General features: G+C 37.8%; 2 protein-coding genes across 7 annotated transcripts in view; both read left to right on the top strand.

The window, feature by feature from the left end:
* Positions 1-10,601, top strand: part of LOC146509812 (ryanodine receptor 1-like) — a 53,113-nt gene extending 42,512 nt beyond the window's left edge. For all 6 annotated transcript variants that reach the window (XM_085174766.1, XM_085174762.1, XM_085174765.1 and 3 more), the window contains 17 exons: positions 812-893; positions 989-2,310; positions 2,417-2,499; positions 2,807-2,966; positions 3,060-3,146; positions 3,267-3,539; positions 5,340-5,470; positions 5,585-5,627; positions 5,708-5,841; positions 5,925-5,985; positions 6,069-6,215; positions 6,297-6,431; positions 6,515-6,671; positions 6,881-6,945; positions 7,018-7,118; positions 8,741-8,792; positions 8,890-10,601. In XM_085174766.1, coding sequence (XP_085030892.1) covers positions 812-893; positions 989-2,310; positions 2,417-2,499; positions 2,807-2,966; positions 3,060-3,146; positions 3,267-3,539; positions 5,340-5,470; positions 5,585-5,627; positions 5,708-5,841; positions 5,925-5,985; positions 6,069-6,215; positions 6,297-6,431; positions 6,515-6,671; positions 6,881-6,945; positions 7,018-7,118; positions 8,741-8,792; positions 8,890-8,985 — 3,129 coding nt within the window. In that variant the 3' untranslated portion in view covers positions 8,986-10,601. The remainder of the gene's footprint in view (positions 1-811; positions 894-988; positions 2,311-2,416; positions 2,500-2,806; positions 2,967-3,059; positions 3,147-3,266; positions 3,540-5,339; positions 5,471-5,584; positions 5,628-5,707; positions 5,842-5,924; positions 5,986-6,068; positions 6,216-6,296; positions 6,432-6,514; positions 6,672-6,880; positions 6,946-7,017; positions 7,119-8,740; positions 8,793-8,889) is intronic.
* An 11-nt stretch (positions 10,602-10,612) lies between these two features.
* On the top strand, positions 10,613-14,699 carry LOC146509811 (uncharacterized). Its single transcript, XM_085174771.1, has 5 exons — positions 10,613-10,727; positions 11,500-11,758; positions 12,009-12,042; positions 13,036-13,210; positions 13,301-14,699. Exons 1-5 carry the CDS (start codon positions 10,613-10,615, stop codon positions 13,642-13,644), a joined length of 927 nt encoding a protein of 308 aa, XP_085030897.1. The 3' UTR covers positions 13,645-14,699.
* Positions 14,700-17,758: the final 3,059 nt, after the last annotated feature.

The raw sequence follows: 17,758 nt of genomic DNA, 5'->3' as shown, positions 1-17,758 counted from the left end.
AGGCCTGAGAGACCACAAAAGACAACTGATGTGAATGATGATAGCATTTCCTTATTGATGAAGAAAAACAACTTTACAACATCTAACCAAATCAAGAACACTCACAGTCAGTGCATTATTCCTAAGCTCTGCAATCAAGAGATGCCTTATTGAATGTAAATACAGAGAGTTTACAACTAAGTGTTACCACTAGTTACACTCAAGAACAGTGCAACAGAGTCATTGTCTGCAAATTATTTTAATCCAGTTATCATAATCAATCGTTAAATGTTAAATTATATTCCTTAGTTCTATTACTTTTGAGTATCTGAGTAGCTGCGTATAAAAATGGTAATTCTCTGGGGTGGTACACAGAGGCAAAACTACAAAAATGGTATCTTTGTCCAGTAAATTATGGACCTAACTCTACATTTACACACAAGCTTCTGCTTTAACTTCTAATGCTCACTGTCATAGAAATGTAATATTCACAAAGGGGTACATGAGATTTAAGCACTGTTTTATCACAAAAATGGGGAAAAAATGTTCACATTATGGCATTTTAAAAAACCATTGTTACATTTTGATAAATTCTCTCAGCATGACAATTTGGTTCATTAACACCCTCCTTTGTTATGAATGTGATTGTATACAACACACAGTATTTTGAATGTCCACTTCTTATTATAACAAGGTTTTGGGTTCCTGACACTTACAGTATAACTTGTGCTTTCAACTTTATCAAAGACTGTGTCTTTATGTAAACCTCTAATGTTTCAAGACAGTATTGTTGTCATTACTGTAAGGTCTTGTTCTTCTTTCATGGTCACAGGACTCCAGCCAGATTGGTCTGCTGAAGGAGCTTCTTGACCTACAGAAAGATATGGTTGTTATGTTGCTGTCTTTATTGGAGGGTAAAATAACTTTCTCATCGCTTTTATGTCAGTTTTCATTTTTTTATCCTTTTCCAGTTTCAGGTTTTTTTAAATTCTGCTTTGTATTTATTCAGGAAATGTGGTAAATGGTACAATCGCTCGCCAGATGGTAGACATGTTGGTAGAGTCCTCCAGCAATGTGGAGATGATACTCAAGTTCTTTGACATGTTCCTCAAACTGAAAGATATCGTGGCCTCAGATGCTTTCCGTGATTATGTGACAGACCCTCGAGGGTTGATCTCAAAGAAGGACTTCCAGAAGGCGATGGACAGTCAAAAGCAGTACTCCCCCTCTGAGATTCAGTTTCTTTTGTCCTGCTCAGAAGCAGATGAAAATGACATGATCAATTATGAAGAGTTTGCCAGTCGCTTCCAGGAACCCGCCAAAGACATTGGCTTCAACATTGCCGTGCTGCTCACCAATCTGTCTGAGCACGTCCCTCATGACACCAGGCTACAGAACTTCCTGGAACAAGCAGAGAGTGTGCTGAACTACTTCCGTCCGTTCTTGGGGCGTATTGAAATAATGGGAGCCAGTAGAAAGATTGAACGTATCTACTTTGAAATCAGTGAGGTTAACCGCAGACAGTGGGAGATGCCTCAAGTAAGAGAGTCCAAACGGCAGTTCATCTTTGATGTCGTCAATGAGGGTGGCGAATCAGAGAAGATGGAGATGTTTGTCAACTTCTGTGAAGACACCATCTTTGAGATGAATATAGCCTCACAAATTTCAGAGCAGGAGGAAGAGGAAAAGGGGGAAGAAGAAGATGAAGGGGAAGAAGGAGGAGGTGAGGGTGGAGGAGGTGGGGAAGGAAATGGAGGAGGAGATGAGGATAATAATGGAAGGGAAGGTCCACATGAATCAACCTCTGCCTTTGTAGATTTTATAAACAGCCTGTTAAGCTTCCTCGGCATTTTCACCTTCCGCAACCTTCGCAGACAGTATCGTAGAGTGAGAAAGATGACCTTCAAGGAGATTGTAGTGGCCTTGTCCACTTTTTTCTGGACCATACTGATGACTATACTACACTTCATTTACAATGTATGCAAAGGTATCTTTATGATCATCTGGCAAACATTGTTTGGAGGTGGCTTGGTAGAGGGAGCCAAAAATATCACAGTCACTGAGATTTTAGCCAGCATGCCAGATCCCACCCAGGACGATGTGCATGGCGATGGACCAGGGGAGCCAAGGACAGGGGAGGAACAGGACACTGGAGGTGTAACAGATACTGGTGAGACTGGGAGTGGAGAGGAAGAAGAGGAGGATACCCAAGAAAAAGAGGGTGGGAGGATACCAGGAATGGATGCTCCAGGTGGACTTGGAGATATGGGTGTGGAGGCACCAGTTGAACCTCCAACTCCTGAAGGAACTCCCATAACAAAGAGAAAAATGGTAAGGAGTAGCTTGGTCTTATCTATCAGTCGTTTGTGATTATACATCTACCAAAAATGTGGATAGAAAACATCAGGTCTTGTGCAGTAGATTCTTTTGTCTACAGGCACCAGAAGAGACTGATGCTAGTCAGAAACCACCAGAACCTCCTCCCGTAGAAGAACCTCCTACGGAGCCTGAAAAGGCTGAGTAAGACTCTTTAGTTGGTGTTGTGTCTATACTAATGTGCTTCAAGCATTTCCCTCTCCCTTCCATGGCTCTAAATCAGGTTATACCTTTTAGCCAGGACAATCCAGGAGGATTACAAAAAACAACTTTGAACAGTTTGAGGTTAATGATCATCTGAATGCACATTTTTATTAAAAGGGTTGGTTTTCATTGCATTGAAGCAACTTCCCGAGCTAAGAAAAAGATCATGGAAGTTTTAGTGCACCATGATTTTTAAATTGATGGAATGAATTGATATGACATTAACTCAAGACTGTTTATTTTTTAGTGCTGAAACTGGAGAGAAAACAGAGAAAGAATGTGAGAGCAAAGAAGAAGTAGAACCAGAAAAACCAAAGAAATCAGCAGCCAAAAAAGAAAAGAAGCTGAAAAAGGATGGAGGTTTTCAAATCTGGACTGAGCTGGAAACCCAAAGGAATAAATTTATGGTAGTAATTGTGTCAAAAGTGATTTTGTTGTGCAATTTTAATGTCAGTATCAAGTGATTGATCAGTTGAAGAATATTTATCTGTCTTTTATAGAACTATCTTTCCAGAAACTTCTACAACCTGCGTTTTTTGGCTCTGTTCCTCGCATTTGCCCTGAACTTCATTCTTCTTTTCTATAAGGTAAGAAGAAATACCTTTAATTTAATCTATCCCTTTTTTTACCTGGAAACTGGGATGAATCTGTTTAATGTGGCTTCTATCTGTTCCCTGTCAACTGAACTGTTCCCTGTCAACTCTTAGGTGTCGGACAGCCCGCCTGAGGGTGAAGACATGGAAGGCTCTGGACTATCTGAGGGAAGTGGGCTGTTTGAAGGGTCTGCGTTGTTTGAAGGCTCAGGCGAAGAGCTTGAAGGATCCGGAATTAATGATGGAGGAGATGAAGATGAGGAAGATGTTCCAATTTATTTCTATTTAGAGGAGAGCACTGGATACATGCAGCCTACTTTGTCCTTTCTTGCGATCCTTCACACAGTCATTTCATTCATCTGTATCATTGGCTACAACTGCCTGAAGGTAGGCTGGACACACATTTTAAATGTACTAGTATATAGTAAAAAATGAGTACATAGAAAAAAATACATTTTTGTTTAATTCAGAAAGGCAAATTTTCAAATTTTTATTATTACATGTAAAATACATTTTTCAGGTTTTATGAATCACAAAGGTCAGAAATCGAGTATCTCAAATTATTAGAATATTTCCTAAAATGAATTACAATATAGAAATGTCCATTAAAAAGTATGTTCATTTATTTACTCAATATTTGTCTGAGACTCATTTATAAATATCTGCATCAGTATGGCTGATGTCTTTTTTGAAGCCCAGGTTGCTCTGATAGTTGCCTTCCTCTCATCTGTATTTTTGGTTCAGGTGTTTCTCATCTTCCTCCTAACAGGAAGGTCAGGACAGCATTGGGTAGCCAATCCATAACATGATCAGAAAACCCTGGTACTTCTGGTACTATGGATAGGTGTTAGGTGTTGGAAATCAGTGTCTTCATAAAGCTTGTTAGCAGATGGAAACATGAATTACTCCAAAAATTTCTAGATGCCTAAATTGACTTTGGACTAGATGAAACACAGTGGACCAACCACCAAAAACACCAGCAAATATCATGGTACCCCAAATCATCATAGATGGCAGAAACTACACTGGACTTCACACATACTGGTTTCTGCGCCTCTGCATTCTTCCTACAGACTTTGGGATCCAATTTCCAAATGAAATACAACATTTATTTTCAGCTGAGACAATTCAAACAGTTTAAACATTTCTGATGATGTCTCTAGTTCATGAGTGGCTTGATATTAGGAAGGCGACAGTTATAGCTCATTACCAAGCCATCTGTGTGTGGTTGCTCTCGATGCATTGACAGCAGCCTCAGTTCACTCATTATGAAGTTCTCCCAAGTTTTTGAGTGGACTTTTATTAAGAGCTCTCTCAAGGCTTCAGTGATTGCAGTTGCTTGTGCATTTCTTCCTAGCACATTATCAATAATAGGCAGTGCGCTGCAAAATATCAGCCTTTTCAGCACTGACCTTATGCAGCTTACCTTTCCTGTGGAGGGTGTTGATGTTTGTTATCTGCAGAACTGTCAGTAGTCTTCTCCATGATTGTTGTTGCATTTACTTTGCTAGTCTAGGAGGAGGCAGTAGTTTGAATAGTATTTAATTAAACATTATAATATGCAAAATTACATATAAGAATTTGAAATACTGGATCTCATGGTCTAAGGTCCATAATAATCAACGCTAATGCTAAGCTAGCCAAGAACCCAGAGTGATGATAAAGAGTAGTCAGGCTGAAGCCTCCATTACTACCTGTTCATGTTTTTACAGCAGAAATACTGTGGCGATGGCTTTAAAGTCTCTTGATGCTGGTTTTCAACGTTGCTTTGTGCTGTCAGCTTTGTGTTTATACCTAAATAATGAGTCGTGTATGTGTCCTCATTAGGATTGGGATTTGTGTTGGTGTATGGGGCTGTATGTTGTTAGGTCTGCTGTTAAATAGTAATTATGATCCAGCACGTTTCAGGTCAGAGAAAGCAAAGTAATATAAAGAGTAGTATAATAAATAATTTTAACCTGGGAGTAATTAATTATACTGCTTTGCAATTGTGGTGACTCTCAAAGCAAAGTCCGAGAGAATCAAATGAGAATCAGAAAGTCGATAATGGAAAAAAAATGGAACGGAATTGCAAATTTTTTATCAATTCCCATCTCTATTTCTTCATAAATATAGACAGATTTTGATCAATCGTATTGAATCATCTGCATACCTCAGTGAAACAGCACTTGCTATTGTTTCTGCCAGATTCCTCTGGTTATTTTTAAAAGAGAGAAAGAACTTGCGAGAAAGCTGGAATTTGATGGCCTCTACATCACTGAGCAACCTGAGGATGATGACATCAAGGGCCAGTGGGACAGATTAGTCCTGAATACACCGTACGTAAATACAGAAAACAGCTTTTAATAGTGAGAAGATAAAGCAGGCTCACAAGAAAATTCTGAAAAGCTTTTTTCTTAATGTAATTTACAAATGATCCTATTTCCCTACAGCTCTTTCCCAAACAACTATTGGGATAAATTTGTCAAGCGAAAGGTGAGTTAAGATTGACTCAAGTGGTCTTAACTTTGAGCTCAGTACAGCATGTTCACATGTAATGGCATGTCCATGTCCAGGTTCTGGATAAATACGGAGACATTTATGGAAGAGAAAGAATTGCTGAGCTCCTGGGGGTTGATTTAGCTTCCCTGGATGTGAGTCAACAACATGAGAAGAAACAGGAAGAACCAGATAACTCTGTGTTTGCATGGTACCGTATACAGTCAGATGCACATTTGGCATGATTTCTGAAAACTAAAACAAGCACATTAAAGAGAATGTTGTCTCTTTTAGGGTGACTTCTATTGACATCAAGTACCAGATCTGGAAATTTGGTGTGGTGTTCACAGATGGTGTAAGCAAATAGTATATACTATATCATACTATACTATTTCTGTACTACATTGTACTAAATTATACTTACACATCTCTTTGTAGACTTTTCTTTATCTCTGTTGGTACTTGGTGATGTCTTTGTTTGGGCATTACAACAACTTCTTCTTCGCCTGTCACTTGCTGGATATTGCGATGGGTGTCAAGACTCTTCGCACTATCCTGTCCTCAGTCACACACAATGGCAAACAGGCAAGAGCAGGAAATACTCACTTGCACTAATGTTGTTTAAGCTTCACTTTGCTCACTCTTCTTTCTTCTTCTCCCTGCTAGCTCATGATGACAGTGGGCTTGCTGGCCGTGGTGGTGTATCTTTACACCGTAGTTGCCTTCAATTTCTTCCGCAAGTTTTACAACAAGAGTGAAGATGAAGACGAACCAGATATGAAATGTGACGATATGATGACTGTACGTGATTGTGGATGATAAACAAACTTTGTACTTCCTCTTTCAACTTTGCCACTTCCCACATTTTTTTTTTTACTTTACAGTGTTATCTGTTCCACATGTATGTGGGTGTCCGAGCAGGCGGAGGCATTGGAGATGAGATTGAAGACCCAGCTGGAGATGAATACGAGCTTTATCGAGTGGTCTTTGATATTACTTTCTTTTTCTTCGTCATTGTTATCCTGCTGGCCATCATTCAGGGTACAGAAAATCCTCTCCTGGGAGACATTTATCAAATCCTTCATTACTCATCAAATGTTATAATTGTATAATTGGTTTGAACTAAAAGTAAAGAAACACAATGGGACAGTGTGAGGAACATCTGGATTACTGTTGGCACAGAAAAGTGATTTTAGGACATGTTCAGATTTTATACACATGTGTGATGATTGTGTTATTGTGTACTGCAGGTTTGATCATTGACGCCTTTGGAGAACTCAGAGACCAACAAGAGCAAGTCAAGGAAGACATGGAGGTACAGTCGTGTTCAGTGTTTATATTTTTCACACATTTATCATGCCACATTGACCACTGTTTTTTTGTGCAGACGAAATGCTTCATATGTGGCATTGGAAGTGACTACTTTGATACAACGCCACATGGCTTTGAGACCCACACTTTTGATGAACACAACCTGGCCAATTACATGTGAGTGCCCCTCTTCTGTCTTACCTTGTATACAGTTAGGTCCATATATACTTGGACACTGACAAAAGTTTTGTTTTTTTACCTATTTACTAAAACATATTTGAGTTATATTATGGTTGTGGGCATAATGTGTAGACTATCTGCCTTCACTTGAGAGTATCAACATTTAAATTGAGTGAAGGGTTTAGGAGTTTCATCTGTTTAGCATGTGCTACTCTCTTTTTAAAGGGAGGGTGTAAAAAAAGTAATTGGACAATTGACTCAAAGGCAGAGGTGGGCAATTCTTTCGTTATGTCAGTATAAATCAAGCAGATAAAAGGGCTGGAGTTGATTTGAGGTGTGGTGTTTGCATTAGGAAAATTTTGCTTTGAACAGACAACATGCGGTCAAAGGAGCTCTCCATTCACGTGAAACAAGCCATTCTTCAGCTGCAAAACAGAAAAACCCATCTGAGAAATGACTACAATATTAGGAGTGACAAAATCTACAGTTTGGTACTCCTGAGACAGAAAGAAAGAAAGAAATCACTGGTGAAGTCAGCAATGCAAAAAACCTGGACGTCCAAGTAAGACAACTGTTGTGGATTATTGCAGAATCATTTCGATGTTAAAAAGAAACTCTTTCACTCCTCCCAGGACATAGGCGTATCAATATCCATGTCTACCATAAAGAGAAGACTGCATCAAAGTAAATACAGAGAGTTCACTGCAAGGTGCAAGCCACTCATAAGCCTTAAGACGGCTAGATTTGACTTTGCTAAAAATATCTAAATAAGGAAGCACAGATCTGGAAAAACATTATTTGGACAAATGAAACCTTGTTGTAGAATGGCTCATGATCCAAAGCATATCACATCATCTAAAACACGGCTAAGGCAGTGTGGGCATGCATGGCTCCCAGTGGCCCTGGGATGATGTGACACAGGACAGGACAGAAGCAGCCGAATGAATTCAGAGGTGTTCAGAGACATACTGTTTATGTAAATCCAGCTAAATGCAGTCAAATTGATAGGGCGGCGTTTCGTAATACAGATGGACAATGACCCAAAACATATAGGCAATGCAACCAAGCAGTTTATTAAAGCAAAGAAGTAAAATATACTTGAATTACCAAGTCAGTCACGTGATCTTAACCCAGTTGAGCATGCATTTCACTTGTTGAAGACTAAACTTTGGACAGAAAGGTCCACAAACAAACAGCAACCGAAAGCTGCTGCAGTAAAGGCCTGACAGAGCATTAAAAAGGAGGAAACCCAGCATCTGGTGATATCTATGAGTTCAAGACTTCAGGCTGTCATTGCCAGCAAAGGGTTTCCAACCAAGTATTAGAAATTAACATTTTATTCTCAGTTATTTAATTTGTCCAATTATTTTTGAGGCCCTGAAATGAAGGGATTGTGCTAAAATGCTTTGGTTTCTCACATTTTTATGCAATCTTTTTGTTCAACCCACTGAATTAAAGCTGAAAGTCTGCACTTCAACTACATCTGAGTTGTTTCATTTAAAATTCATTGTGATATTTTACAGAAGCAAAATTAGAAAAAAAGTTGTCTCTGTCCAAATATTTATGGGCTTAACTGTAGTATATCTGTACATGGATATTAACAGGATCTTTTTTTTCAGGTTCTTTTTAATGTACCTCATCAACAAAGATGACACCGAGCACACCGGGCCGGTCAGTCTGAAGGTTTTTATTACAGTTTTTCTTTAGTTAGTGTGCTCCATTCAAGGCCTCACATTACCTCTTGTGTTCTTATATCGTGTCTTTTCAGGAGTCATATGTGTGGAAGATGTACCAGGAGCGCTGTTGGGACTTCTTCCCAGCTGGAGACTGTTTCAGAAAACAGTTTGAGGATCAGCTTTCTTAAAATATTTCCTTCAAATATTTTACAAATGAGGTTGTCATGTCACTCATATCACAGCAAACTGGAATTGTCTAGAAAAATCAAGAAAATCCTGTTTGTGAACTATTAAGATGACTATTAATAAAAACTTTAATAATTTCTATGGATAATTAGGAATAAGAAGGGATAATAAGTTGCCCTAGAAGGGAAATTCATGCCAGTCTTTTTTGTAAAGTTTAGTCATTTAGCTACTTATTTGTAAAGCTTTGCCTCTGACACAAATTTAGAGAATTTATGGATTTTGCTCATTAGTTTTCTAATGTCACTCACAGTTAACCTGTTTCAAAGAAAGCAGCTTACCAGTTAATGTGCAGTAACTCAAGCAGACTACCACACATATCACAAATGCATATTAATTGTACTTACATACTATTCAGTCTCAATTATATGCTTTTGTGGTTGTGGCATCATTGGAACTTTAGCATATTTATTTGTTAGAACAGCTGATTTTTTCAGTTTTAATTTCTTCACATACTACAGTATTTATGTTGAATTTTATTTACTGTTTTTTTTTCCCTAAATTAATTTAAAAGTCTGGGATAGTGAAAACATTAGAGTACATTACATTAGGGTAAGCTTGACTGTAATATCACTATTAGTTGATCTTGGACTTGGCATTAAACAGTATGTGTAATAAAGATGAGTTTGATCAGCGGTGGCTCTAGTAGCCTTTGTTATTGTATTTAACACAATAAACACACACAAAATGCAGCAAGCGAAAGCTGCAATTCAAAAAGAATGAAAAAGACGGAAAAATTAAAACCAGGTTAATGTTCACTTTAACCATTTTTAAGCTTTTAAAGTTCTCAGTTTTATCAGGCACTTCAACATTCATTAGACAGTAATCCTCTTTAGCCTGAAATGATAAATGCATTTATTCACTGTCACCGAATTCCCAAGTGTGCATCCCACCAGTTAACCTTTACTCTAACTATTTTTCAATGGATGCATTTTACTAGATTATATAATAAAAGTTGATTAAAGGATAACAACATTTAGATTATTTGTTGGCAACTTTGCAAAGTCATTGCAAGTTAGTTTGCATTCCAGCTACTAAAACCAGCTATTTAAAACCCTGGTAGGTTCTAATAAACCTACAATTTTTTTAAATGTGGCCTTTTTTTTTAAGTAAATGTAAGTGCAAAATAAATATTGTCTGATTAGACACGGGTTGATAAATATTCACAGTTTAAGATAACAATGCACTAAATTGTCCCCAAAACCCCCCAAAATGTCATTATTTTTTATTTTCATGACAGCAACAAAACCTCTGGAAGATTAATTATATTGTTGGCTTACTATTCATGGTGTGTATTTAATAAAAGAAATGGATGTCTGGTGATGGTTTGATGATTTAAAATGACTTTCAGTTGTAATATCCATTTGGTGTATGTAAAAGCAAATGGGTATTAAAAACAAACATTCAAAAACAATCGAATCATCCTGATTTACACAGTATCTCTGCACGCACTACAGCACTCTTTGTCTCATCACAGCCCATTTTCATACCATGCTGCTGAACTTTGACTCTGTGGAGCATCCCAGCTGACTGGGGATTAAAGCTGAGCATTAAAAACTCACATTGAGCCTCATGTGCTTTTTCGCCATTCTGTGTGCAAACATTTCTCTCTCAGCCCGTTGGAGTCACACATTGACTGTAAACATGAACATCTCGGGGATACATCAGGGGATGCTCAGGATGTATGGTGAGTTGGATCTTTATCTCAGGTGTGGGTGTTTCTAATGGTTGGCAAGTGTTGCTTTTTATAGGGCTTACGGTAATTTCCCAGTTTGTTGTGTACTTCCTGTCATGCTATTGCAAATGCAGATTTTGTTTATATATTTATGTATAATTTCCATCATTATCTATCATGGCATGGAGATGGTGTTAAAAAAAGGATGATAAATAGGACAAGTTAGCAATGCTCTTGAGTACAATTTTAATAAGAGAAACCTATCAGTTTTCTCATCTTTGTATCTAATAGCAACCATATTATGAGTTTTTCTTCAAATAAGTACAGACGAATCTATATATACATTGTTTCACTGAAGATCCAAAGCTGTGACAAATGCTGATAGAAACGTGACCTAAAGCTGTAGTTTGAAAAAAAATGCTAAAAAGATGCTTAGACAGTTGGTATTTTAATACCCATATGTTGTTTACCGTTTGCATATAGAACAAGTAAACACAAAGTGTGTGTGCGATTACACTATATGATGTGCACACGGTGGCCAACAGGATCTGATTTATGCTTGATCCTCCAACCATCTGACTGCCTTTAATCTGCTGGGATGATGGAATGACACAGTGTTCATTCTTTAATCCACGTGTACAATGCTCCCTCTGCTATCTTGATCACTCTCAGTATCCTCTGGGGGGTTGTGGTTCTGATTGGAATTGTTTATCACATTGTCATTTTGTCAACAAGCATTTTCTACACAATGACTGTTGACTTTTTCTCTGCATTTCTGGTTCAGGTGGATTTATTTTCAAACAGTGGAAGAAAAGATTTCTCCTTATAACTGCTGAAGGCAGTCTCCTGGTGTGCCATGATGCATCATCCCCTCCCAGCCAGCTGGTACTCTTGCAAAACAGTTGTGAGGCGATTGTGGAAGGCAAGGAGATCTTGGACCTACCTAAATTACCCTCTGGCAGGGGCAGAGATTGCTGCTTTGCTCTGATCCTGCCCCAGAATAAATATCTGCTGCTGCTGGCGGAAACCTCTGCAGAGTGCAGGTGTTGTGGGGCTTTCTCTGCTAACTCTTGGGCCTTGTTTTAGATTAATGCTGCACACATTTAAGTTTAATATAACAAAGTTTGAGTGGTTTGGGGAATATGCCTTTTTGACTATTTTGAAACATATATGTCAGGTGAAAGACACATTAGCTACGCATTCCAAAATTCCCAGCTATTCCATTGTTGTACATGAATTTATGTACATTATTTCTTGCATAAAGGTAATAACAATCGCTTTTTTCACTTTCAGCCATTGGGTGAACGTGCTGAAAAAAGTGAAAAGGGTAAGTTAATAACATATTTATATTATTTATAATTATGTGTGATAATTATTTACCAATAATGTTTACTATGTTCACCATCTATGTTTACCATCATTATTAATAATTGTAATTTGTTATCAAACAAAATAGATGAACTTGATAGGACTGTCAGCAGGTTTTTTTTTCACATTAATGAAAAAAGAAATGATGTGATGCCCCATGTCAAAGAACATGGGGCATCACACCATGCTTTGTATGGCAGATTGGTCAGAGTAGCCATGGTGACCCCATCTACTTTGGTGCATACCACCTATCAAACCTTCTTGCAGACTATTTACACTCCTGGATGCTGCAGGATTTCCTTAGCCACACTGGAAAAAATTATGAGAAACTTGAAAAAGAGTTCAATGTGCTGACTTGTCCTTAAAATTCCCCAAATCGGGATTCCTGAAGTCAAGTATGTATCTGCAAGTGCTGAAAAAACTAGAGCTTAGAGATACATACTGAAAGCGCCTGCTAGGGCACCTGTGTAGGCAGTCCATGTCACAACGGTCAAAGCTTTTAAAATCAAAAGGGAGACCTACACAATAGACAGGTAGTTTAAATGTTTCTGCCTGGTGTATGTCATTGCTGTTCATTAAATGTATGTATCAAAGAGATGTTTAACATAAAACAATGAATGTAGACCTTGTAGTGGTGTTAGAAAGAAGGCTGTGAATCAGTGAGTCAGTAGGGCGAAAAAGTGTGAATATATTTTCAGAAAAATCACTATTATCATGCAAAATCATATTTTCTGTACACACACAGACTATACACTACACTATGGAGTCTTTGAAAATTTGATTGATTGATTTACATAAAGAATGTGCTCTGCACTTTCAGATAATCTTTTAATCCTTAGATTTTTTTTTAGTGTTGTGATCAATCGATTAATTCATTTCTTTGAATTCCTGGTAGACATTGTGTTGGGAACATTATTTTTCTTTAACAGCATCTTCATTTTCTTTGCCACAGAGTCTCTCATCACCTCTCAGTCCTTGCAAGCGACATCAGATGCCACAACCACGTATTACTCTCCGAGATCTTGTGCCTGAGCAAATCCTGGATAAAGATCCACCAACTCCACCTGTCAGCGACACAGAGTCATCCTCCCCTGGGCCGATGACTGGCGCTTCCCCGAAGGAGAAAGGTGAGCACTGGTGTTTCTTCTATTTTCATGTAAAAAATATTGCATAGATAGTTTATTAAAACATGCTTTTCAAACTGTTCATTTCAACAGGCAGGAATTCTTCCCGTACTAAGTATCATAAAGGAGGTGCATATTCAGCAGGCTGTTTGCGTCACGGCACTATCAATAATGCCCAAGCAATGAAGGCAGTTTATCTGCTGATGGGAGGGGCTGCTGCTTCCTCTGCCATGGGTTATTTAGGCACATGCTCATCTTCTAATCTGGAAGCCAAAGCCCCGGATCTGCCACTCTGCACAGATTTCTCCAGCATGGGACCAGCAGGAGGGTACCACACTGGCACTCCTGCACTCGACTCCCCCCACTTTAACAGTTTTGACTTTGAAGTGGCAGACTCTGATTTTGACGCTTTTGATTGTGGTGGATTTACTTTCTAATAATCTGCTCGTTGGAGACTGTGGATACGGATATATTTAATGGTACTGAACAAGTTGTTCCCACATATTTTGTCAAAATGACAAAACCATGTGAGGATATTTTATTAAGGGATCAATAAAATAACCCTGAATGTCAGTCACTAAACCTGCAATAATAGCATTGTTGCTCATGGGTGTAGTGGCAGTGAGTGTGAATTCAACACTGACATAAATGTGATGTGCATTTAGGCAATAATACTGAGGTTCATCATTTTATTGTTGTGTTATTTTGTCACTATCATTTATCATAAAAAACATCAATTACAGCAACTTTAATAACACATGTGACTCCATCCTGTGGAAGAATATTGTGTGCTGTTTTGGTTTAAATGTTCCTCTGTGTTTAATGGAGGCTCTGGATATTATGGGTACTAATTGAAGACTGATAGCATGATACACTTAAGTACCATTTGTGCGTAGTGTTGAAAGAGTCTTAAAAATTATTTAATAACCCAGATTGGATTAAAATCCATCTGTAATAGATACAGAAATACATTGACAGTGTTCAGCTTTTGACCGAGGACAAACAACTAGAGCTCCCCTTAATCTTTTTTCAAGTACTGTGTTCCTTTCAAACATTCAGCTGTTAATTGTCCTTGGATTTATGTTGCATTCAAAGTAATTCTGTCTGAGTTCATTTCCTTTAAATGAATAAAAGCTTTGTGTGGAAATGTGTTTTACTTGTTCTCTTTGTGCAGTTAGTTACTAACCACCTAAACTGAATTTCTTGCAAATACTTTTAATAAAGAATATCCATTTTGCATTCAACTGAAACCAACAAACTCAATAAAAGCCAAATTAAATTGAAATTAAAACAAAAAAAGGAGCAGGGAATGAAAAAAGACAATAACCCCCCACCCCAAATGGGGATACATATTATCACACTGTGCAGTAGAGTAACATTAAACTAGTTTAATACTGTGTGACTGGCAGTTTGGTAATACCTGAACTAAAGCTATGTCAGAGGACACCTGATGGTGTGACACATAAGGCAGGAGTGAGGTCCCTGCTCACAACGTGCTTCTTATAAGTTATAATTTAACCATTCTACGTATGCAATACATAAAGTATATACAGTTTCTTCAGTAATTTGTGTTGAAAACTAAATAACACATATTAATTCTTTTTTGTTAATACTGTTAATACTTTTTATCATTACATAGTTACTAAAGTGACACAGGCACTAAAAGTACATTTTTGTCCATTATTTTCTTTTGTAGTTTAAAACGCTTTTAATAAGAAGCATTAGTTAACCAAACTAGACTTCTTCCTAGTGTAGCTTTGCAGTGATGCGACTATTTTTGAGGTAGCTTGCAAAGCTATGCTTCTTGAGAAAAATAGCTTTAACACTGTTTGGTAACTACTGTAATACATGGGTCACATCATCACTCTTTGAGTTTTCTCTTGTTCTCTTATTTAAATTAAATACAACAGACTGTTTTTTTTCTCACTGTAGCTGCTCACCAATCAAGTCACTTATGAAGTGAAATCAAATTCCTTCTATTTGTGTAAATGCATGCAGTCTTAATCACCTTCCTGGCACAGCAGCAGCTTAAGACAGTCATAAAAGCCTGTGTGTGACTTCACTGATACCCTTTAGACCCATATAGAGCCAAGGTTCACGAGAGTTTGTAATTAACACTGTTCTTAATATTCTCTCTTTGTTCATGCACTAAGTTGGGTTTTTTTAAGTTAAAAAAAAGTAACTAAACATCATCAGTACCTCTATCCTACTTGCAGTGGAGTGAAATCTGTGAGTATTCTCCACACAAGGTCAGTCAGGTTTTCAGCATGTGCTTGGAGTCTGCCAAACCTTCCACTCTGCTCCTGTTTGTGATATGAACCCAGGCCACAGCCAGGGTGAGAAGAGTGTCCAGTTTAAGAACAACATCATGCCTCTGTTTTTTTTCAGGGTTATTTTTTCGTAGTGGAAATTATTCTATGTGCTTACAGTATAAAAGTATGAAAGTGAGTGTTAAGTCTGAGGCCATGGTTCACTGTTTAAAAACGGTGGACTGCTTCCTCTGGGTTGTGAGTGAGTTGCTGCCTTCTGAGAGGCCTTTGGACAGGTAGACCAGTGAGGTACCGAAAACTGTCACAGAAAGGATGCTGAGCAGGAGGCAAGGCTTTTGATTTAGCAGTCAATCTGCCTTCCAAACGTCCACTTTACTAATTAGGTCTGGAGGGATTCTCAAACACTTTACCTGGCTTTGGTGGTGGGACCCAGCCTTACAAATAGTCCATGGATCTGGCACATCCACAGCTCAGGATAGAGCTGCTTTTCCTTTGCTCAGAAAGAGTTTGACGAGATGGCTCGGGCGTCTGATTAGAATACCATCTGGGAGACTTTCTTTTGGAGGTTTTCCAGGCATGACCAGCTGGAGCTGTAGATTGCTTGAGGGATTACTATGTGCTCAAGTTATGGAGCAACTGGAAAATCCTCTCCGGCAATGTTTCCAGCAAACTGAAATCTATTGCTGGGGAGAAACGAGAGACCCCTGGTGTGCTCACCTAGTCTCCTGCAACTGTGAGTTGACCTGGGAATACTAGAAGAAGATTAAAAAAAAATGAATAAACAAACTATTAACTAATCTAGTCCCTCAAATATTTCAAAATAAAGGTACTTTTATTGTGAATCCATAAAAACAATTATTTACAATTGCTGGTAGCAACCAAAATCTTTTCTTTCTTTCTTTTTAACAAAATTAAAAAGTCACAGAAGAATCAGGATTCAGGTCTTTAAATTTTCTAAGCCAGCCATACAGTCATAAGTCAGCCAGGTTAGCTAGAAAATTAACCTGCATTTAAAGACACCTAAGGTTTAGCTTACTAATTTAGCAGCACACGTGACCATGGTTTCTTAACGTCTACAAACAGAAATATCTTCAGAGAGAGGTTTGGGCACTTATAAACAATATCAGTATCACAGCAGTCTGTGTAACTTAAGTACACAACAAAATAGACACTATAAATAACAATAAAATGTCTAAAACCACCACCAAAAACAAACATAGCAAAGAAAGCGAATTTGGTTGCTAAAACAAGACAGAAAATGTGAAAATGATATCAATAAAATCATTTTCATGACAGCAAAAATAAATTAGGAATCATTTTGATGATCACCACTGCAAATCCAGTTAGAGGCCAGAAGGCTTTTTTAAAAAAATAAAATAAAATAATAATAATAAATTGTGAAAGCTAACAAGATGTGCAACTGTGTCTCCCCCCAGGCTGTTATACTAAGGACTCATTTAGCCCTTTTGACAAACTCTTGAAAAGAGTGAACGTGCACACACACACACTCATTCATGAATGCTGAATGCTGTGTACATTTATAAGTAAATATTGCCTTTTTAAGGTGTGTAATGTGTAAAGTGACAAAGAAGAGACGTCTTGTTTAATCTTAGGATTGTACTGCATGTGCGAATTTACATTGTGTAATCACATATGTATAATAATAATAGTAATATAAAGGTAATATAATAACATAATATAAATGATGTATACTGGCTGAACAAGCATTGACAGAGGTCTTTTTCATTCACATCCTTTTTTCTGAACATACAATAACAATATTATTTTATTATTTTAGAGGCTTGGCGTTCAAGTAGTGCTTAACAAATTTATTAGACCACCTGTCACAAAAACAAGAAAACAAATCTTTTACAAATCTGTTAAAAACTTGTTTAAAACTAAAAAGTTAATTTGAAGCCTCATAATTGAAATTGCAGCAACAAAAAAGAAATATATATTTTTTAGCAATTACCAGTGCTGTCAGTTCAGCTGTGGCATAAGCCTCACATTGGGTGGTGGTCTTTTAAATTTGTTGACAGGAGTCAGGAGTCTATCTTAAAAGAAATGCGTCAATAGTCATATGCAGCTTTGCTGACAAGTACAGTCTTCTTGGCAGCCAGTTAGAGCCTACAAAATACAAAGTCTCGTCCTACAGCATTCTGAGGAAGTATTCCAAGTACAATACCCCGCATCTGTTTACGTATATCTGCCCTCATGATGGAAATGTAAATTTGTAACACGGCACCGCATGTGCAACAGTTTCTCTCTCTCTCCCCCCCCC

This window comes from Neolamprologus multifasciatus, chromosome 10, assembly GCF_963576455.1.
Source record: "Neolamprologus multifasciatus chromosome 10, fNeoMul1.2, whole genome shotgun sequence".
Lineage (NCBI taxonomy): Eukaryota > Metazoa > Chordata > Actinopteri > Cichliformes > Cichlidae > Neolamprologus > Neolamprologus multifasciatus.
Note: the sequence above shows the minus strand (reverse complement) of the source record. Positions and strands in the feature narration are given on the sequence as shown.